This window comes from Aythya fuligula, chromosome 19, assembly GCF_009819795.1.
Source record: "Aythya fuligula isolate bAytFul2 chromosome 19, bAytFul2.pri, whole genome shotgun sequence".
NCBI classification, from domain to species: Eukaryota; Metazoa; Chordata; class Aves; order Anseriformes; family Anatidae; genus Aythya; species Aythya fuligula.
Window position 1 is genome coordinate 1,755,707 of NC_045577.1, and position 22,604 is coordinate 1,778,310.

A 22,604-nucleotide genomic window follows, 5' to 3' on the forward strand; every position below is an offset into this window, starting at 1 on the left:
GGCCTCTGTCAGTGCTGACACGAAGAATGTGTATGGCAGGGGGTGCGCGCTGCATTACGCTAATACCCTGCAGTGCCCGCAGCATTAGCGCCAGCAGCAGAGAGTCAGGAGACAATCTCCTGTCCTCTCCACCCCTCAGGTGAATCTGCCAAGTTCCATCATCAAGGCCAAAGTATGGATTTTCCTTTTAACAGGCTAAGACCAAAAGCTGTGTTTCCATCCCCAAACCACACAGTACGGGGAGTTCCGAAGGCAGCGCGCAGCCCCTGCTCTGCAGTGCTTTCATTGCCTGGACCAGGGGACCAGCACTTTGTGCAGTTTTCTCCCTCCATCTGCCCCTTTCTGTGTGTGTGTGTGCACAAACATTTCCACTGGACAACAGTCACAAAGACAAGTCTCAAGGTTTAACTACCACAATCTGTGTCTTTGAAATCGAATGGAATGGAAGGAAATTCCCTGCTCCATGCTGAGTGCACCAGCTCAACCATTGGACTGCAGAATCAAAGCTCGCTCTCTCCATTAGCAACCTTATCAAATCAGATGTTGCAATTTCATTTTTTCCTCTGTGGATCTGGTTTTGGAAAAAAAAAAAAAAAAAAGAAAAAAAAAGTGGCTACTCTGACACTGTAAAGTTTCTAGAAGAGGAACTGCACTTCCATGTTGTGAGGAACATGGAGAAGGTTGTTATTTCTGTGAAGAGATGTTATCTGGGAGCTTCTCCCCAAACTTCAGGATTCTGTTAGTATCAATTTCAGGTCCAAACAAACACAAGCTCCCAGAAATCAGAGTATTAGCAGTATGACTTTGAGGTATTAAAAGAAAGCATTCCAAGAACTCTGGCTGTTTGTTTACTTTCTTCTGAGTGAGCTCAGTCCAAACATACCAGTCAATTTCATACATATTTGAAGTGGGAGGGATATGGTTGAGTATTTGTTTGGAGTTAAAACTTCCCAGATAGTCACAGCTGGTTGTATGTATGCATCATCCTATCCCAGCCCCAATTTTAAATGCTATTTATAACAGCTAGGATGACCCTTCTGTTCCTGTTCAAGAGAAAACAAGAGTGGTGCTTGTTCAACTGTGCTCATTCAACTGTCCACTGCAACAGTAAAGTATAACAGTGTGAAGACCAGAAAACATTACACCTCTTCAGGAAGATCCACGTTTTGATTTCTGTACACGCACAGGTACACACACAGCCTCTGTACACTGCCGATTGGAAATACAGATATTGAACTCATCCGTGTAGCACAAGGCAGCACAGGTTCTGACCCCCTACTTGTCACTGCATATTTCTAGATACATTATATTAAATATTGCTAATTACAATCTGCTTTTGCTTCTATTCCCAGGGTCAGCTTAAGGATATGTACAGACTAGGTTCTGTTAGAGACATATCACGAGGATGGGAAAATCCACTGTCATGAAAATTCTAAATAGTACAATGATATGGAAGATAAAATACTTAAATACGATGTCTTCCAAGCCAGCTTATGATGTTCTTTGAAACAGAAGGATTCTAAAGAAATTAAAGGATCAGGTGATTCGTTTTCTAGATGTTTTAATTCCCCATTCTTACACGCTGGCAGTTGTGAGAGTTACAAGATTAAGTCACGCAGTTTAAATTCAGAGAATTATTTTGTACCTAATCATTTGTAAAAATTCTTGAGGAAGGTCAAAATAACGTTAAATATTTCAGAGGGTTTGTAACAGAAAAATGACAGAAAGTGGAATGCGATAGATAGAAATTTCCAGTTTTCACACATCTTCCTTCTGCTCAAGCAATTGAAATGTTTTAAAAATAGCCAAATTCTACTTAAGTGGTAACATGTTGCAGGTTAAAAGTCAGTTCTCTTTCCAAGCAGAGGCACCAGTCTTTCTTTTTGTCCTGGCCTAAACTATTATATACGATATACATGATGGACTGAAATTATTCCTACATGTAAATAACTAATTTTGTCTGTTTTTTTTCCTAAAAGATTGACCTTTCCTAGTATGCTTTTTCTCTTGGCCACAACTGACATAATTTCCAAGACTATGCAAGACTCTTCCTCCTTCTCACTTCATTTAATACCCATGAAATCTTTTAATTCACACTTCTTACATCCTCTCAGGGCACATCCTCTATAAAGCACAAACTAATGCGCTGGACTGACTCTTCAGGACCTATTACGTACTTCTCCCAAGAACAAAGCACTGCTTCTGCGACAACCACATTTCAGAGAAAGAACTTTCTCATCTCCCTCCAATGCTGTAGCCTAAGACAGCACTGAGGCAGTTAATTTGCAAAGAATGAATTTCTCCTGACTTGCATTGTTATCCCAACACCCCCCAAATTCTTCAGACTGAAGAAAAAAAACTGCCAAAAGAACCTCCTGCCGCCCCAAGAAAGCATTCCTCAGAGTAGCAAGTTCACTTTAATCAGCGGAGGCAGCTTAAACCCAAGTTCATGGCAGATCTAAGCTGCCACAGAAATGTGTTTGGAGCAGAAACGTTATGGGAAGCTTCACAAAGTTGTTCTGTGATCCTAATACGAAGTAATAAGCTGTTTACCCAGCATGACTGTACTGAGATTAATTGACAAAGGAGGGGAGATTAATTGCTATTATTTCCCTGTCAGCTTCACTCCTCCACATGCACTCGCCGATCTCACAGAGGCTGCTCCCAGCCTTTCACTGTGTTAATGTGTCAGAAATACCTCAGCTGAAACAAAGTCCTTCACCAAAAGCAATATCCAGAAGAGCAACCTGCTTCTAATCCCCTTCAAGTACTAATGAACCCAAATTTTTGATGCACCAGAATGAACTCCAGCACTCCTTTGCTCACCATCCTTTTCCTGTCAGCTTTTCCGCCTATGAGCATGCTAAGAATTGGAAAGGATTAAACAGATCAGTCTGGCAAGGCAAAATGAAATTCTGAACACTCTGAGGGGTACTGGGGCACTGCAGGAAGAAAAGGGAATAGGGCACGTACGTGAGAGGGAATTTTGACAAGTAGGATGAACGTTAAGCCATCACTTTGGACAAGATCTCAGTTCACGAGTGCAGCACGGTAACTACCCAAGAAGTAGCAATGCAGAGTTTAGGTAAAAACCTATTTTCAAAAGCCTCACCTAAAAAAAGCATTTTTTTTCTTGGCCTAACCTACATCAGGAATCCAAAGCAAACCACATACACCACAAAACCATACAAAGAATTCAGCCCACTAACAGAATGCGATAACTACGAGTGGACTTGAGATTCTGAGAGTGAAAGCCCCTGTGTAATGGGTCTTCCCAGGAAACAACTGGACAGACTTACTCCTACACAGCTCAACCATTATGACTAGAGAGGGAAAATAGGAAACTCTCCCATGTAATAAGGACCTAAGACCCTGGAATGCTGCTACCTGCTATTCCAAGAAGTTAAAAACTTCTTTACTCAGGTTGGAAATTTTTCTTTTTTCCCCACGAGATGGCAGCCTAAGAACACCACGGAAAGGTTACATCCACATACAGGATGCACAAATGGAAGATCGTGCTAGGGGCCACCTTCTACCTTCTTATAAACTATTTTGGTGTTAAATTGTTCAAAACAGAGAGTACATATAGAATCTGAAGATCAAGACGACTGAGAACAACTATTCTAAACTGAGATGAGGTTTAGTATCAGTCAGCAGTGCACCTTCCCAACAAAGCTGACGTGCAGTACTCACTATCCCCTGGTTTCTCAGCTAGAAAACAGAGACCCATTAGGGTCAGGAAGGGCATTTGCGTAAGAATCCAGACTCCCCACTCCCTTGTAAACAGAGGAGGCTTCATTTGCTCACATCACAAAGACCTTTTGACCTCCTAACATTGCAAATTACTGCCTTCAACCCCAAATCCCTGGCTCTTATTATCCAGGGGTGTTAGGGAATAGATATGTTTTACAGATGTTTTATGTGCCGGTGGATCCAACCTGCTACGATCAGTGGCTTGTGACATCCAGAGTTTTAAGTGTTTTTCTTTTTTTTCCATTTATATTTTTTTATTTGAAAGTGTTTTTTGTTCACATTCATCATACATATATACAAAAAAAAAAATAGTTCTCCTGGTGAACTTTCACTCCAGGATACGGGCCTGCTAGATCTAAGAGTCTTAGACTCTTCTACATAGTTGATGTTCTCTCTCAAAATCTAGTCCATAGTCTAATCTACTTGCTTGACCAAAATCACATGATTTTCTCATGGCATTTGAGCCCTGAACTGCAGAATTCCCTCTGCACAACTACTGAGCCCTCCACAATTTATCTCAGTCCTGCTTAGCAGCCTGGGCTACCCAAGGCTGGAGTCCAGTCCTGCAGCCAGGCAGTAATACAGCAACTCAGCATTAAACAGACTGACCTGATTCCAGCCACCCGCCTTCGCCAGCATTACCTGAATAACCTGGTAGGCAACGGCAAAGAAAGCCATCAACAAGGTCCATGCAGTGCCCTCCATTCTGACACGGCTGGGACTCGCACTCATCAATGTTCGTAAAGCAGGTCTCCCCTTTGAAGTGAAAACACAAACACCTATCTTGAGTGCATGCATGCATCAGTGAAGGAGAGGATATGAATGACACCTAACATTTTGCAGCTCTTTTTGTCACCTCAAAAGGCAGAAGAATTCCTTGAACTATAGCGTGTCTGGGCAGACACTCTGGCTAATAGATACCATCATTGAAACAATTCTGAAAAATGAAGTAAGGAAAGGTTGAGTGATTTGCCAGTGTCATGAAAGGGAGCGGGGCAGGATCAGAATTTCTGAACCATTTCCCTCTGCACAACTGTGGACCATACTCATTTTTTTCTTTAAAAAAGAATGAACTATTATTGTTAGCTCCTCTTTCCAGGGAATTTCCACAGCTCTTAAATCCATGTTTTATAGTTATTTATAAACCAGGGAAATGGTGGGTAGTATTTCAGTTGAACATCATTTCTATCTACTCAAACCACAGGTGCAGTGAGGATGCAACATGTACTGCATAGTTCACCTGCAAAGCCTGGCTGGCACCAACACTGGAAACCAGCTGCTTGGCTATAGCTGAAATCACTGGGGAAGTCAGGTCGTGTTCCATAGTAGGACTGGTTGGATCGTTCGAGGCATACACCTCCGTTGGAACAGGGATCTGCTGCACACTCATCCACGTCCTCTTCACAGTGCTGTCCTGTGTAACCTGCCAGGAGACAGTGTAAACATCACGTACCACTTCACTAGAAGTGGTCACCCAATTACTGTGGTTGCCTTGAAAGTGAGAATAAAAGCCAAATGACCCTGCAGCTCATCAAGTAGGGAGTCTCGGAGTCCTCCAGTTTCTTCAGTATGTCAAAGGCAAGAGCCAGATAGCCAATTTGCAGAGAACTATTAATTATAAAATAAACATATGATGGGAAAAGGCAGAAAAGAGGAGAAGGGAAATTTTATGGTTGAGAATCAGTGTGCCTTTCTCAACAAAGGGATCAATTAGATCCTGGAATGAACTGTAAAGACAAGTGGTGGCAGCCTCACTGTTTTGGGTAATCAAAAAAACAATCATGCTGGACCATGCAGTACAATTGTTCATTCCTTACTTTGTCAACAGGACAATTTATAATGCCCTCTCCATTGCAATGTGCCTACATGCTGGTATAACAGAATAGATTTCTAACCTACCTGGCCAACAGGCACAGCTGTAGTTCTTGATTCCTTCAACACACGTGGCATTGTTCAGACAGGGCTCAGAGGCACACTCCAGGATATCCAACTCACAGTGGTCCCCTTCAAAGCCTGTGTCACTGCAGTCACACTGGTAGCTGTGGGACAACAAAACAGCAATGCAGAATGCTCTTCATTTCACTGCTGAGTCCCGTGTGAGAAAAGAGCAAACGAAGCTGGAGTTCATCCTCAAACCCACTTGTGGGGCAGAGGAAAAAGACATTTCCATCCACACAAACAGGCCACGCTAATGAGAGAGCAGACCAACCCCAGCAGTCTGGGAGCTCACAATGTCTGTGAAAAGGCAGATTCACACACACACACAGGTATGTTCTCAGCAGCTGCTTTTGCTGATCAAGATCTGCAAATCACTTCCCTTTGCATCTGATATGTCAGCTGGAAGCAATAACAGGAGCCATCTTCTACCTTTCTTTGAGCATCCTAGGAGTTTTGCTACTGGTAGGGGTCCTCTCACATATTGCTATTAATCACTCTCAGGTACTGCCACTGGAACCACTGGGAGGTATGAAAGACTAAATCCAATTCTCCCAGTGGATGTCTACTCTAATTTGACAGGCTCCACTACGCAGAACTTTAGATCAGTACCAGTATCCGACTGTCCAAACACTGATTTCTCACCTGTTAATGAGGTCATGGCATGTCCCGTTGTGCTGGCATGGCTGGCTCTCACACTCGTTGATGTCCACCTCACACTGGATTCCTCGGTAACCGGGTGCACAGGTGCAGGTGTAGAACCCAACGTGATCTATGCACGAGGCCCCATTCTGGCAAGGGTATGAAGCACATTCATCTATTTCAGCATCACAGTTTATACCTTGGTTACAAAAGAGAGAAATAACTGTGTTAAAAATCCAGCTAAGCATATCTGTGCTGCCTCCACTTCTGAGCTGGAATCACTAAAGCCATCAATCCTAAGGTTACCAACTCTAACTGGTTACCATAATGATCTTTTCTAATTTTGCCATAAGAACATTGGGAGCTTATGAACAGTATGCGATTCTTACAAATTAAGGACCTTTAATTTTTACTTAGAAACAAAATTGTTTTGTTTAGGATTTTGGATTTCAGTCTTACAACAAAACTAAGAAAAGTTTCCAGAATTTATGAAGGTTTTGTTTCTTTCATGCAGATTCATTGAAGTAGTCAATCAATCAGCACTTCACAAATGACATCCATTTGCTGAATAAGCCATAAAATCTTGATCTTACTTGCCTGCACTCCTTAAAAATCTAAGGACAGCTGTTTTGGCTGGGGATCCTTTTGGGGGAGGGAGGACAGGGATGAGGAAAGAAGAATCTCGCTGCTAGTTAGCGTTATTTAAACTTCTATATATGATATAACCCTTACACTTTTAGTTAGACATGGTACTCCTCACTTGTGTTGCGCTGCTATTAACCAGATCCAGTGTTCCACATCAGAGGCAGATGCATTTTGGGAATGGGAAAAGTGATCTCTACCTGCTTCTCCAAAACACTGTTCCATTTATTTAAATAATATTTGTAACTTGCTTTGAGATACCTGGGAAAAAAGCATTAAAGCAATGCAAAATGCTAATTACAGTGATACTAGGTAATAGTAAGCCATCATATTATGAAACGTTACTAAAAATTAGGCATTAGCTGTTGTTACTTGTGAAGAGTATTAAGTCAGGCATTTTTGGTCCAAAACCTCAGCTTTCACTGACAGAGTAAGACCTGCCATGCACACTGCTCTGCAGCAATCTTGCCGTACTGTATTCAACCACTTCAGGCTGTCTGTGGCCTGACATCACCTCCAAACATTAGTCATCGCAGTGGCACCTGCCAATCCATCTAATCTCTTCTGCTTGGTAAAGGCTAAAAACATGGACAAGGCCATCCTAATCCTCAGGAATGTGGGCCCCCTAAGCTGCTGTTTCAAACCTGTCAATACCCATACAAAACTTCCTTCACCCAAATTCCGGCTGAGAACACCAGGAAACAACCTGCCTTGGCAGCCAGTGGTGGCAGAGCCTCTGAGTTCAGGACGAAGTACTAGATCATAGGCTCGTACACAACATCAGAGTAACTCAGAGAACAAACTCCTCCAGCTACCTGGGTTATTTTATCACTTCCCTGGCAGGGGAATCCCACAATCCTTATTTGAAGATTCAGGAAAAGGTACAGAAGAAGCTGATTTGCAAAGAGAATCACGTTTAATACTCAAAATCAGTGGTAATTGTAAGGCCTACAGAATTCTGCTTTTTTCCTCCCTTGGCTCTGTTCAGTTTTATCAGAGAGTGACTCAGCATCACTGACCGCATTCCTGATGTTGTAACTTCTCTTCATTCCACTGGTAATCAGCAGCATTCCTTCACAGCAACCTAACTCTTGAATCACTTCAGTCTGTGTCAGTGAGGAAGGCTGAGAAAGTTCATGTGCTAAGTGGTACCAGGCAGCCATGGGCGCAGCACAGCCGCATTCCTCTCTGATAAGCAGGGCTAGAGAAAGGAGAACCCCCCGCTGCCTCCCTCACAGATAACTCACAGGTGGAGATTACTCTCTGAGTCACCATTAGCACAGATGCACATAAAAGGGATACTTATGCCACATGCCAAAAACATTCTCCAGACATCAAAGAACTGGAAAAGAAATCTCCACCTAAAAGCCACTCTCTTCCAGAAAAGCCTACTCCCCTCAGACAAGTCCTGCAGGACAGGACAAAGAACTACAAGTCAGACAGTTATGCCTGTTGGGACTTAGTTATAACACTACGCGTATTCTTCCTGATACTAAATCTCTTTCCTTGTACGTCTCCCGTAATTTCCTACTGAAGCTAATCACATCTCCTTGGTATCTAGCACTCCTGGCTCAGGCAGCGCCCCCACCTTCACTCTTATATCCGTGTCTCTCAACATCCACACCGTCCCTGGAAATCAAATTCTCAGCTACTGCCTGGGAGCCATGAAAACAAGCACCATGCCATCATTCACACACAGTACAAAACGCTCAAAAAATCTAAGTTGTGCATCAAAGACTCAGCTGTAGAACAACAGCTTCTCGGGACAGCTCCTACCACGACCAGGCACGTTGTGGAGCACCAAAAGCAGCGAGATGTAACCCAACCACCAGGCCAGTACACGAGCATGAAAGGTACCTGTGTAGCCAGGGATGCACTTGCACAAATAGTGATCCATCTCATTCAGGCAGGTGCCATTGTTTTTACAGGGCCGGGACGCACACTCGTTGATGTCTATTTCACAGTTGTATCCTTGGAACCCAGGCACACAGAAACAGCTATACTCATTCACCCTGTCTCGGCAGATGGCTCCATTCCGGCACGGGTTGGAGGCGCACTCATCAATGTTGTCTTTGCAGTGGGCCCCGGTGAAGCCAGGCTGGCAGATGCAGGCATAGTCCCCAGGACCCTCAACACACGTCCCGTTATTTAGGCAGGGGTGGCTAGAGCACACAGAGCTTTCTGTTTGGCAGCCTTCTCCATCCAGTCCCATTCGGCATTTACAGGTGTATCCATTTATACTATCTACGCATTCAAAACGAGGATCTTTACAGGGGTTGCTCTCGCACTCGTTAATATTAATGTCACAATCACTACCTGTAAAGCCAGGCATACAGATGCACTCGTATTCCAGGAGTCCTTCAGTCCTGTTGCAAACGCTGTGGGCAGGGCAATCATGTTTGACGCATGCATCATAGAGAATTTCACAGTTTGTGCCCGTGTAGGCTACAGGCTGCACAGGGCAGGTGCACTGATAACCCACTTCCAAATCCTTGCAGCTCCCTCCGTTTTCACACGGGGACGATGAACAGCTGCTGTCATTTTCAGAGGATGAAGTTCCTGTTGAGAAAACGGACACTGTATTAGTCAGCATTAAGTAGCCCTAAAGAAGAAAGCCCTTCTGCTGATCACCACGTGCATCTCAGAGGGTGCCAGCCTACAACCTTACACAGCAGGAAATCCTTAGGTGTTAGAAGAGCAGAGATGGATGAGGTTCATGCTGATGGCCCTAACTATTAATATCTGCAAATTTAATTCTTATAAACAAGATTACACAGGTACGTGATAGAGAAAACAACAAAAAACGTTCAATGTGTGTATTTGTCAATGGAGAATGGCAGAATAGGGGGAATCCTCATATCTTTTCCAAATGAAATTTTAAATTCACTTTGTGAAATGATCTAACTGGTCAAAGGCAAAAATGGCCCAGGGAACAAGAGCTAGCTGCCTTGGTACTGGAGTTAGGATACACACCCTGGACTCGATGACACAATGATATACTTGCAAAAGAAGAAAAATAAAAATAGCACAAAGGGAGAAAGGCAATGCAGACAGTCCCCCCTCACAAAGACAGCAGTCATTAGCTTCCCATCCCACTGCAGCTTTCTGGTATCAGGCAGCTTCTGCTTTGGTTCCCATTACAGGACGCACAGGAGAGAAGCTGAGGGGCCAACCCCAGGCTGGTTCCCGCATAGCTGTTACAAAGCATCCGACATGGAAGTAACTCTGCAAACAACTATACAGCAGGTGTTTTGGAAAAAACGCTTCTCTCTTGGAAAAATCACTTCTTTTTGCATGCCATGCTCTGCCATTTTTGCTGTCGTGTGTGTACCTGCGTGCAGCCCGTGACAGGTCCCCAGCCACTGGCAGAGCACGTGCAGTCACTCAAACCGGGCCCGCAGAGCTCTCAGCACTGCAGCTCACTGCCCCCGGCCCTTGCCACATTTCTGCCAGCACGGAGAGGTTTCAGCACGCTGTGCTCCACGCTGAGGACGTGCTGGGGTCACACAGCAGCACCACCACCGTAGCCCTTCTGGGCTGACCTTAGTTATTCTCTCATTCGTGCCATCAGCCCCCCATCCCATTTTTGGTTCTGTTTGCCGTGCCCTGGTGCACCTCCTACACAGCCAGCAGTTAATCTGCATCAGTGGCTTTCTGTCAGCTCCCGGCCCCATCAGCTCCCCGGTCCCTTTGTGCACGAAGGTGGAGGCATCCGGCTTTAGGGCCTGAAAGGGATTTAGAGGAGACTTTGGTTTACAAAAGCCTGCCCCTACCCTGACCTCCCCCTAATTCCTCCCACCGAAGGACTGCAGTGTTTCTAAGTCTTCTTTTAAGAGGCAGTGCCGATGGGGGAGGGAGGGTGCTCAGGGATTTAGCCGGCCCCTTCCCCTCCTTCCCAGCATCATCCCCCCCGCCCAGCCTCCCCTTCCTCTCCCATGTGATGCCGGGGATTGCTGCTGAGCGTGCACTGTCCAGCAGGCTCATTATTCTGCCGTGAACCCTTTTATTCTCAGATTCCCAGTCAGGCAGAAAACAAGGATGACGGAATCTGCCTGGAATCCCTGTAGCAATTAGAGTGGGAGCCCAGGAAACCATTCCCAAAAGCTTTCCTAGGCAGGAGATCCGAGCCTTTGTACGCTTAATGAGGAGCCAGGCCCAGCCCGTGCCTTCCAGAGGCCAGGAGCCTGTGACAAAAAGAGCCCAAGCCCACTGCGTGCTCAGGACAATTTCTCTGGTTTGCAGCACAGGAATTGACATTTCCGCAGTCACCCCAGCACTGCCGGCACAGACTGGCTGCAGTCACTTCAGGGACTACGTGCGCTGTTCTGTTCCCATTATAAGCAGACTGGCTACACGTTTATTGCAAATAAAGTTAAATAGCAAATTCCTTCGACATTTCCTGTCGTCTCCAAAGCCTTTCACAACACACGTACCTCTTGGTCCCCCCTCTGAGTTGGTTCATCACACGGCTGCAGTGCTCGCTCACCTGGGTTAGCCGCTAACGCCTGTCCGTGGCACCAGAACTGGGTGAGAACTGCATGTCCCCACCTGTGCACACGTGGAGATAAAACAGGGCCGAAGAGATACCAAGTCCAGCAAACATGAAGCTTCATTAAAAAGTCCGAAGGCCCTCCTGGCTTACCAAAAAAAGGCAGAAGAGAGGGAGAATCCCAACTCCTCTGCAGTCACTATGGTTGTGAACAGCAGCAGCAGTTACCTTGCTATGTGTACTCACAGCCAGCTGTATCTTCACGTCAGGTATGTGCAGGATTGCAGAGAGACAGGTTCACTGCACTGTTACTGGATTACCTTTAGCTACATGTGACCAAATGTTTCCTGAGTTACGTCTAACAGTGGTGACTTCAGCAGGACCTTATTCTGCAGAGAAACATTGCCTTTTTGGTTTGGTTATTAATGAACGCTCTGTGTTGTCGCATTGGTCCAACGCTTCTGATTCCATCTGTCAGGGGTCTCCATGGTTAGCAAAAAAAAATTCTGCTTTCTGGATTTAATCTTCTAATTGTAAATTTAAAACATTCGTGGCCTCAGGCAGAAAAGGCAGCTGGATGCACTGAGTGCTGAGCCAAGTTGAAAGTAAAAACCCTCTTCACTACTTGATCTTCCTAACTAGTCTCAGCTCGGGCTGAACACGGCAGTGGTCATTAAAGCACCGTGGCACCTTTGGAATTTAATATCAAACAGGTAATTAGTAAAGGCTCCTTTCCACTCCACTTTAGCCCCCATGAGAACTCTGCCTGGAGATGCTTCAAGCACAGCACTGGCACCTTTCCACATCAAAAGATGAACGTTACCTGTGTGCGTCAATTAACCTCTTCCCTTAGCACCCCGCTGCTAGGCAAGGAGACAGGTAATTACCAGAGACAGCAAAGTTCTCAAAACAAGAAGGAAAACACATTTCTATTTCCATCTCTCCCCCAAAGCCTGAATTGCCCTGCGGAGCTAAGCAGCTGGCCTCTGGCAGGGATGCCCAGGCAGCCAGCCACACTACTACTGCAATATTCCTGGACAAAACATGACCCCGTGTAAATACAGCACAGCCCTAACATCCAGCCAGTGGCAATGCTAAAGTTTTGGCCAAATACTTTGTCACAGAGGAGACATTACTCTTCAGCAGAATTTATTACAAAGCAATCTCAGAAAGGGGGACTTCAGCAGTGAGAAGTGAGAGGAGCACTTGTGGCATCGCCAGAGAGCTACACACGGCCTGCAAGAATCCAGTGTCCTGAACGGGTATCGAGGATGGAGGCTGCCACCTACACTGAGAACAAGTCTGATTTTTTTAGCTCGGTTTTTGATATTTTCATCAATCAGCCCAAGGGCATACAGTAATTCCTCTAAATTTTGGAATAAATTACTACGTGAATGTGAATTGCATATGAATATGCAACAAATGCTAATGAAGCATAACAAATGAATTAGCGTTTCCTGCTGCACCACATCCATGTGACTGTAAAAGCAGACAATTCAGACCATGTTGTTTTATAACAATTGTGAAAATAAAGTCAAAAGAAGTCACTGGAGTTTATAGCTTTCCACAAAAAGTTTCTGTTGCTAGTTCAACAGCGGCATTCAGGATTTCTCCTTTACCTTTCACAAGAACATTACAAATCAGTGATGTTTTAAAGTGGAAAAACAATGACCACTATACTGCAGTCATGCCATCCTGCAGCCCTACGCTGGAATGAAACTGGAGAAGACACAGTTTCTTTGAAGAATATGTTCCAGGCATTTAGGGGTGGATTAAGAGGAACTTCAAAGGCTATAGAGTCAGATATAAAGCATTCCTTGAGCTCTGTCAGAATAGGTCTGGTTTTGCACTTTAAAAGAAGCTGACAAAGGTTTTCCCTAGAAGAGGGGGTTTGTGACCTTTTGTATCACTTTAAGGCAAATGAGCTGCTTTTCTGGGCTTTAATAATTGGCTTTAATAGTTTTATACTTTATATCTTTATTAAATATTCTTGTCAAAGGGCAGTAGCAACAGCCAGCTTTGTATCTATAAAATAAGAAATCAGCAATTACTGAGATACAGGGCAATCTTGTTTTTAAAGCCCACAAGTTGCAGTGAAGTGACTTCTTTCACAGATTGCTCTCCGTTCTGGTATTTTGTTAGCACTACCAGCTGAAGGCACCCCTTAACTGGCACTCTAGCACGTACTCACTGACAACGATATCATGCCTCCCGGATAACTACCTTCGAGGTGCTCTTAGCAGTCACTTAAAATTCCAGCAGGGAAGTGGCTGTGTTAGGTTATCAGCCCAGAGACCGTCTTGTCTTCTTCACACTGAAGGACAGCATTGACATGTGACTACTGTCATTTGTTTGGCTTTTAATTATATTTAATGCTTCATTCAAATGGCACAACATCACCTCAACACACACTAGAAAATTCCAAGCAGTCAGCGGCACCTCCCTGAACACCTGTGCACACATGTGCCCTGCACCCAGCACGTTTTCACCTGACGACCACCTCTTACTAATGCTCCCAATCCTAGACACAAATGCCTTATGAGTCAGGATGCCAGAAAATTATTACCTGGCCTGGCAAAAACTCAATGTGAGCTTAGGCAGGCCAATTCCATTTTCCTTATCAGATTGCCCAGCTTATACAATAGATACTATTACACATTCTCACAAGTCTCCTCTAAGATTAAATTATTCCAAGCCTTTAATGCTCTACGTCAGAGGTATTACAGAATTTAAAAGTTAGATTTTTCTCCTCTCCCTGACATGCTTTATTTCTGCACATAATATAAGTATCACAGCTGCCTATCACAAGGAGAGGTGGTCACAGAAAAGGGTGCGTTTTGTTCCTGTTTCTGGGTTCATACCAACACTACCAAATGCATTTTCACTAGTTCCAGGATGTGAAACTTGCCCACTTCTACACCTGCCAGGTGTGGCTTTGAGCATTCCCAGAGGCCTGAATCACCTCTGGAAACAGATAATGCCCAGCAGAAGGTAGGCTCTGGAGCCCGGGGCAATGTCAGATTGGGTACTTTACCTGGCTTAATTATGGAAGCACTAATGATAGAAGGAATTGTCTTTCCTACCTTTGGGTCAATCTGAAGTGGGGCTTTTTGAGACAAAAGGATGAGAACCTAGCCTGCATGGCTCTAACTTTTGTCATCCCCCTCAGCCTCCCTCTCCCAGAAGGCCAGCAGGGATGTGAAATGCCATGGGGAAGCTGCAAGGCTTCTGGCAGGGAACCAGGCTCCAGGCGGCACCAACAGCCTCAACCAGGTCCCACGCCAAGCACGGGTCGGGAACGTACAGTCAGCTCCTGGAGGAGCAGGGCTCCTACAGCGGGGAGAAAAGAGTTTACACACTTCATCTCCTAAATTAGCACTTTTGTTTTCTATTATTCAGCTTGCATCAGATAGGATTTAGGCATATTGTCTTAATGATGTACTTTGGGAAAGGACTACTTCATGCTTACAAGTCTTACTTTCTGTTTCCAAAGTTACAATCCGTACATGGAGCACTATGTATGTTTGTGCATGGATCTGCCTTGTTGAATTCCTTGGCCTTCATGCTATTTTACATCTTACCCCCTCTGGTTGTCATCATTCATGAAAAGGTTCGGGAGCCTTGTGGAGAAAAGGGCTTCCTTCAGGCGGATTTCACCCGCCCGCTCACTACAACTCAAAAAAAGACAGATTACAACGGAGAGGAGAGAAAAGCAGCCTTCCCAGCAGCAGCCCCTGGCTGCACCACAACAGCTGAGCTCGAGGAACTCTCAAGAGCCTGAGGGGTGAAGGCTCAGGAGCCCACCCCGATGCGACTCCAGCAGGGCTCCCGCTGACCACCCTGGCACGTTGCCTGCTGGGGAAAGGCAGCGAGGCCGAAGGTAGAGAGGAGCCCTGCACCCCGGGTATCCGAGAGCTTAGTTAGCAGTTGTGTCACCCACTGAAGGAATGGAAAGAGTTGGGTTTCCATGCCAACGGGAAGGCATGTGCTTATATTAGTAAATCCCTGCCGACCTCTGCTGATCTTTCCCTGTCCTGGTCAGTGTTTGGGATTAGTGACAGGGCGCACACCACCGCCTGCTCCTGGGTCCCACACAGCACAAGGAGGCCTGGGCAGGCTGAGGGGGGGCTTTGCTGCTGCTTGCCCTCCCTCCCCCCAGGCCTGCTAACTGCAGAGGGTGAGCCTATCTGCAGGGGAAGGCAGCGACCTGACAAAACCCAGTCCTTCCCTAGGAAGAGCCTTCAGTTTACCTGCCCTGGGGGCACACCGCCCCTCTTCAGGGGATGCTTTTTGCATCCTAGGCCCTTAGAAGCCCCACGTTGTTGTTGGCACAGCAGAATGCTGCCATCCTCACTACAAGCTAAATATTGAGGTGTTTAGCATGGGGGAGAGTGAGATTAAGCCCCTTCTCCCTGGACACAGTCAAAGCACGTGCTCCTAGTAATAGGAGCCAGAAATAATAACCAGAAAGCAAGGCCCTGGCATTCCCTGAGACCACTGACAAGTTTAGGAAACGCCAGCAACTGGCACTGATTTCACTTGACCTGAAGTATTCCCTAACTGATATCCCTTGTCCTGTTTGCCGTGGAAATGGCCATCTTTCTCATGATCTGTTCAATGTTTTAGCACATCTATGAAGATGTACCTCCCACTATCTTTCTCTAGAACCTAGAGAAAGACACAGGCTATAAATAACTGGGTTTGATAGTGTTGCATATATTGCCACAGTAACTCTTTGATCTGTTCTTACAACATCCCCGTATTTCCCCTCCATAAACACTCCTCCAAGCTGACCTTCATGGCTTACACTTCTCTGATCTCTCAGCCATTTCCACAGATCAAATACTGAGACGGGGGTTTCCTGCATGGCCAGTTAAATAAAATGAGTCATAAGCTTTAATTTCCAATTCTAATTTAAATTTACTGACAATCAACAGAGTTGAAAGGATTGCATCTCTTTGTTTCCATGTTTAAAAGAGCGTAAGGCTTAAACTGGCTGGATGTCCCAGCTAATCTCAAGAGCTTGCGTTAGAGCAAACAGCAAACTGCCAGAAAAAAAGTTTTGTCTGCACGTGTTCTCTCTCAATAGGCACCCAAAGCATTTTACAGGCCAAAGGTACATGAGTTACTGTGCTTGTTGTTGCCTGGAGTTGTGGAAACAGAGAGGAGTAGACACTTGGCTCTGCTCTCCAGAATCTACTTTCCAACACACCTTAGGCTGAGAGCCGTCCTGTCCATTACGCAGCAAGCAGCACTAAAACTGCAGGCACATGCGGAGGCTCCTCCACTCTCCCTCCAGAGTTTATGTTAAACCACTGGAGATAGCGTGGATCTGGGAGCCGGGTGGTCTTGCAGTTACAGCTTGCAACTGGCCATTGAGATAACCAGCACCATGACTGGATAACTTGGCCATACTGTGCCTCCGTGGTATTTTGACTCAGCCCATTAGAAATCACAAAAGTAGTCCTATGCCTCAAGAGGGCAAGAAAAGGCATTTCTTTATGGCCTTAAGAGCTCTACAGGTGCCACATAAATACCACCAGTCGTACAGGTAAATCCTGGCTGAACTCCCCTTGCAAAATAGAGCAGGTGTGGAAACCTGGGCTTGCCTTCAGCTTTACTGGCTACGTTGATATGTCATCCACCATCCAAAAGAAAAGGACATTCTCAGGAAAATACTGTTCCAGAGAAGAGCTTCACCCAGAAGAGGAAAGTTATTGGTGCAGCGGCCAAACAGCACCAACCCCCAAGCCCACGCCAACTCCAGCAGCCACATACGGGGTCTGTGCAGCCCAGCCGGCCTTCCCTGCACAGCACAAAGGCTCCATGACTGCCTCCCACTTCAAACCAGTAGCTATGGTTACTAGATACAAAAGACAGTCCTGCTGCTTCCCTGTGGCCAGAGGAATTCCAGGCACTTGGAGCCAACCCACCACACAAAGAAGCTGGTAGGAGGGGAAAAAAAGAACCCAGAAACAACAGAGTTCGACTTTCATATTCATGGTTGGAGGTGATCACAGAAAAGTCAATTTAGGGAGGCTTCAGAGGAAGAAAAAATAAATTGTTGGGGAATAAAAAGAAAGCTGAAAAAGGCCATAAACATCACCCACTAGTGCAAGAAACACCCAAATGCAGCATCCAGCAGGTATGAGCAGAGAGAAGGCACTTGGACTGTAGTTTTATCTTTACTTTTTCACACCCTTGTTCATTGCTGTTCTGAGTGGCAACCAAAGAGGACTTGTATATACATGTATTGGCCTGGCAGTGCTGAAAAGAGCATAAGGAGGCCTGTTCAATCCCAATCATATTTTCCAGTAAAAGGTTGGACATGTTCCTGACACAACCTTATAATCCCTACATGACTAAAACAGATGTCTAGGCCCAGCAGATCTCCAAGCACCCAATTCCAGAAGAAACAAATATATTTTTTAGGGACCATAAGGAATTATATACAAGGGTGACTTCTGAAGCCCAAAGACACATTGCTGTGGAGCTGCAGGACCCCAGTATGCTCAAGTATGTTCTGTGGCTATAAAGTAAGTTTTCAATGTGGAAGAAAATACTAAAAAAAGCAAGCAAGCAACCAACAACAACAAGCAGCAATGTTGTTACCTCATCACCTTGTTAGCTCTTCTGTTACCTCGTCACTTCTTGCACTTTCAGGACAGATCTACTTTCTTCAACATCTCTAAGAGAAAACTCATGCACTGTCTTCTTCCTCCACACTTTGCACCAGAGATACCTGACACTTGAACGTACTGCTGTACTCCCCTAGATACACTCCTCTCCTGCCTTGACATATTTCTGAAGGATACAGACTGGGAATAAAGCTGTGTTTCTTCTGTGTGGGCACAGCTGTGAAATTTAGAACTTTTCAGTGGAGCAAGTGGTTATTACAATAGCTGAGTACTTCTTTACACGAAAGTGCACACGCTTTTAGCTCTAGTGAATAAATGCACTCACAAGTGCATAGGGAGAAGGACAAAAGGAGACAAGAAATAAATAGAAGGAAAAGCTTATCTAGAATCAAATGTCTTTTATCTTCCTGACAAGAAGTTTTCAGGCTCCCAATCTAACCATGACAGTGGCATTTCGTTCAGTTACATCTGCAATACAAGCACAGATCACAGACCTGATCTAAAGTTACCGCACATTATCTGGGTAAGAATCAGGCACAGAAGACAAAAACTTACCCCAAAACAAGAGGAAAAGTGGCAGCAGGAGCGCAGCGCTGCACACCCTGGATGTAGTTTTCTTTAATTCCATGACAAGTCTACGCGTGGCTGTCGTGAAAGCCTCCGGGAGGACCGGCGGCTGCAGGTCAGGCGCAGCAGCTCTCCCTACATCACGGGCTCTGCGGCACCCTGTCCATGCTGTGGAGCGGGCCCAGCACTATGGCTGTGGACAGAGTCCCCGCGCGCCCTGCAGCGCTCCGCTGCCTTGCCGAGCACAGGGAAAACGCTGCCTGGATCGCCTGGAGCGAACTGCCGGGGGCACAGCTCCGGCCCCACGGGCACCCCGGCGCTGCTGGAGGCCAGAAGGGGCAGGACCCCGCGGGTGGCCCCAGCTTGTGGCTCCCCTGCACTCCCCCGACTGAGGAAGGACGAAGCTGGGAGCTGCACGGCTGGGACAGGAGCCCAGCGCTGGGGGTACGGCCGGGTGCGGGTGCTGTGTCAGGCACCGTCCACTGTTGCAGGTGAGGACCAACAAGGACCTTCCAGAAGGGGATGACTTGTCCAAAGAGAATATAAGCCAAAAGACACAAAAAGCTCACTAGTAATTCCAAAGAGCAGAGACATCGGTCCTTACGGCTGCCTCGTGAGATCTGCGAGCCCCCGAAGCACACAGACCCCTGAGACGTACACGAGCCCTCTTCTCTGGTTAGGGAACGGTCACAGAGACCAACAGCCACGGCCGTGTAACACAAGCACCAGATCACACCCCCACATTTACATGCATGTGCTTAGAGTTTTACAAGCAGAAAAAATTGTCAGGGTCCATCGGTTTTTGGGAGCCCCTGGAAGCAGACAGAGCTCACGCTCAGTTGTGACCTCCTAAGTACCTCAAATCCACATCACAATTGGATTAAATTAACCCTAATGAGAATTACGTACGCTGCCTCACCCCTCCAGTGACAACTAAAAATAGAAGGCAGGTAAGATGCCGTACGAGCTTAAAAAAGCAGCATGAAAGAGAGCAAGGAGTCGGCGCGGACAGACCTGTGCTGCAAATCCATTGCAGTGCTTCATCAGTTCTCTTCCTTTCCAAACTCTTAACAATACCTGTACCAGACTTGGAAAGCAAGTGCAGAAATTGATGAAAAAATAGTTCCTGTTTTGGACAAGTTCCGTACTAAAGCATGGGCTCTTTCCCACAGGTATCCTACCATTAAATACAGGTTACCAGTACCACAAATAGGTCCCAGCTGCAAACTATCAAGGTAAAGAATTCAACAACCCCCAGAGCAAGCTCAGGTTCATGCAAACCGTCACCAATTTTAACTTGAAAATGCAGGATAATGTGGAACAAAATAAACACGCTTCCAAGTTGCAGTCAGTGCTCCGTATATTCTAAAGCTAAAACTAAGAGCAAAGGTAAAACCAGGGGTCAGTCTCTGGCAGGGTCTCTGTGACGTTTGCTGTGCGCAAAGGTGTATGCGAAACTACAGCAGGGGTTCAGACAGAGCTGTGAGACTGCCCCGTGCTTCTGCCATTACTGCCATGTTTGTCCGCTGTGAGACCTTTTATGGCAGGACAAAAATAAAGGCAACCCCCCGAGAATCTGATGAAAGCAACAGGAATCCTGCACTGAGCAGTTTACACTGGCCAGGCTGATGGTTGGTAACAAATGCTTCACCTCACTACCCTGCCTCGGATCGCTCCACAGATGATGCATCGTGTAATCAACCTTATCTGGACCACCCTGCCCCCACTGCCAGCTCTGGTGTCTCCGCTCTGTTTTCTCAAGACCAGCCTCAGCATCGTTTTTTTTTTTTGCCAGCTACGGCAGCCATCTGGAACTCATTTTCCCTCCTTAGATTCTCATTTTGCTGCCAGGGGACGTAACCAAGCACTCACGTGCAGAATCTTTCTGCCCAGAATTTTTTGCCTCACCTGGGTGAATGATGCTGCCAACAGCTTGCCTTGTCAAAGCAATACGTGCGAACCCACTGCACGGCCACGCTGCAAGGAGCACTGCTCTTCCTCCACCAGACACTGCCCCTTCTCCAAGCTGAATACTGCAATGCTCCACAACTACCCACAGTAACTGCTGGTTCACGTGTCTACCTGCAGGCCATGCATTGTTCATACAACAGAGGCAGTGTAACCAACTGGTAGAGGCCTTCCCCCAGAGGCTAAGGTCTCACGTGCTGCTGCGGCGGGGTCCTGACACCCCTGTCGGAGCCACTGGCTCCTGAAGACCTGGTACCTGCCAGCTAGACTCAAAGAGCAGAACAGTTTAGCAGAGGCTGAACAATTAAAAGAACTTGAGAGGAACATTCCTGGTGTCCCTCAGTATATTTCAGACAATGTTAACTGGTAGCACATCTAAGAGGTCTGCTGGGACTTAAGGCTCATTTAGCCCAAGCTACCAAAGCCTGCATAGGTCAAGACATCTGCTTCATTATCCTAAGTAAAATACCTTAATCCGGCATCCACCTATGCGGATATTAGAATTTAATTTTTCAACAGTCACGCTTGCAATTGTATGGGATTTTGCCAGCATAAATGGCAGACCACTTCTGTGCTGGGTCCTGGGGCATACAGCAACCAGTGCAGGTATTAACCAGCTTAGTCCAATTAAAGGACTTTAATGCAACTCTTTAAGGCCCTGATTTGTTAGGCTTGACTACATTTCCAAAGAAAGAGCACAATTGGGTGGATTTGTTATCTAAAGAATAAGCTCCAAGTCCTTAGTCATCCTTGCTAAAGCCTTCCCCACACTGGCCATGGTTTGTGCTACCTCGGCACTGCTGCAGCCCAACGCCAGTATAATCTGCTCTTTAACATAGTATTAAAATTAGAGCCAAAGGACACAGCTGCTTTCGTCTGTGTAACACTCATTACGAGAGACTTAAGGACAGCGTAACAGCGAGGCTTCTATTCTCAGCAAGCAGGCAGGGAACTTTGCAAGCCGGAAATGCATGCCAGGAAAATGGGGCAGCAGCGGGCAAGCTGGATTAGGGAAAAAGGAGAGAGAAGGTCCGGGGTACCCTGCAGAACCTTGCTGTTTTCTGTATTACCTCCTTTTCTGCACACTTTTCAGAAAACAATCTTACACATTTCTCCATGAACAGTTCACAATGAATGCACAGCAAAGTACCAGAGCAAAACAGCCTGTGCTTTCCATTCCAAGAACTATGCATGGTGGCATGGTTGCACTATTTTTCCTCACACAGGGCTTATATAGTGCTAAAATTACAGACCGGATACTAGAGACTACACGAGTGAGGTGACAGTCAGTACCACAGACAGAAGCTGGTAAGAACAGGGCCATCCACGCCTCCTTTCTATGCACATCAGGTACTTGCCGCAGAGCCTCACCTTCCCTCCTTCCAGTTCTGGAACCTCACTGAACAAAAATTTCTGCTTTTCTGAACTGAGCGATGCAATCTAACGGGATCAGAATCTTCTGATTTTTTTTTTTTCATCAGCTTCCTCTGAGTGTTATTAGGCACAGCCCTCGGTGACTGCAGGCCTGGTACAAGGGAAGTTAAGCTGGTTAAGAAGCAAATGTCCAGTTCCACTCAAAACACTTGTGAGAAAAAATCACTACTTTGGTACACTCCTCTGCTCTCAATCACAGCTGAGAAGTGCCAGATATATTCAAAAAGACTTAAAGTTCTCGAATTTCAAGTTTACAGACCCACAGGCCAATTCTGCATACGGAAAGGTTCAAAGACCTTACGGTGATGTAATGCTTGAGGGTTCTCAGGGGTCCAGTCTCTCAAAATTCGCTCTTTCTTGCAAATAACAATTACCCTTAGAATTCATGTCACCACTTTCCCATTTGGCCACTAGATGTCCCTTCTGCACTGCATGAATTCAAGCAAAGGCCACTGTGTGAGAACGGGAGTTGAAAAGAAATTCCTGTACCAGCAGCGCTGTCAGCCCAACGCCAGCAGGCACAGGCTGCAGCGCGG

General features: G+C 46.0%; 1 protein-coding gene across 2 annotated transcripts in view; it reads right to left on the reverse strand.

The window, feature by feature from the left end:
- Positions 1 to 18,824, reverse strand: part of CRB2 (crumbs cell polarity complex component 2) — a 35,826-nt gene extending 17,002 nt beyond the window's left edge. Inside the window, exons 1-6 of one of the 2 annotated variants that reach the window (XM_032200164.1) lie at positions 18,655 to 18,824; positions 8,830 to 9,531; positions 6,334 to 6,529; positions 5,653 to 5,792; positions 4,994 to 5,176; positions 4,396 to 4,509 (exon numbers count right to left, since the gene is read on the reverse strand). In XM_032200164.1, the coding sequence (XP_032056055.1) occupies positions 4,396 to 4,509; positions 4,994 to 5,176; positions 5,653 to 5,792; positions 6,334 to 6,529; positions 8,830 to 9,531; positions 18,655 to 18,727 (1,408 nt within the window). In that variant the 5' untranslated portion in view covers positions 18,728 to 18,824. Of the gene's footprint in view, positions 1 to 4,395; positions 4,510 to 4,993; positions 5,177 to 5,652; positions 5,793 to 6,333; positions 6,530 to 8,829; positions 9,532 to 18,654 lie in introns of those variants that run through there. The other variant, XM_032200165.1, reaches the window with a different exon arrangement.
- Between the last annotated feature and the right edge of the window lie 3,780 nt (positions 18,825 to 22,604).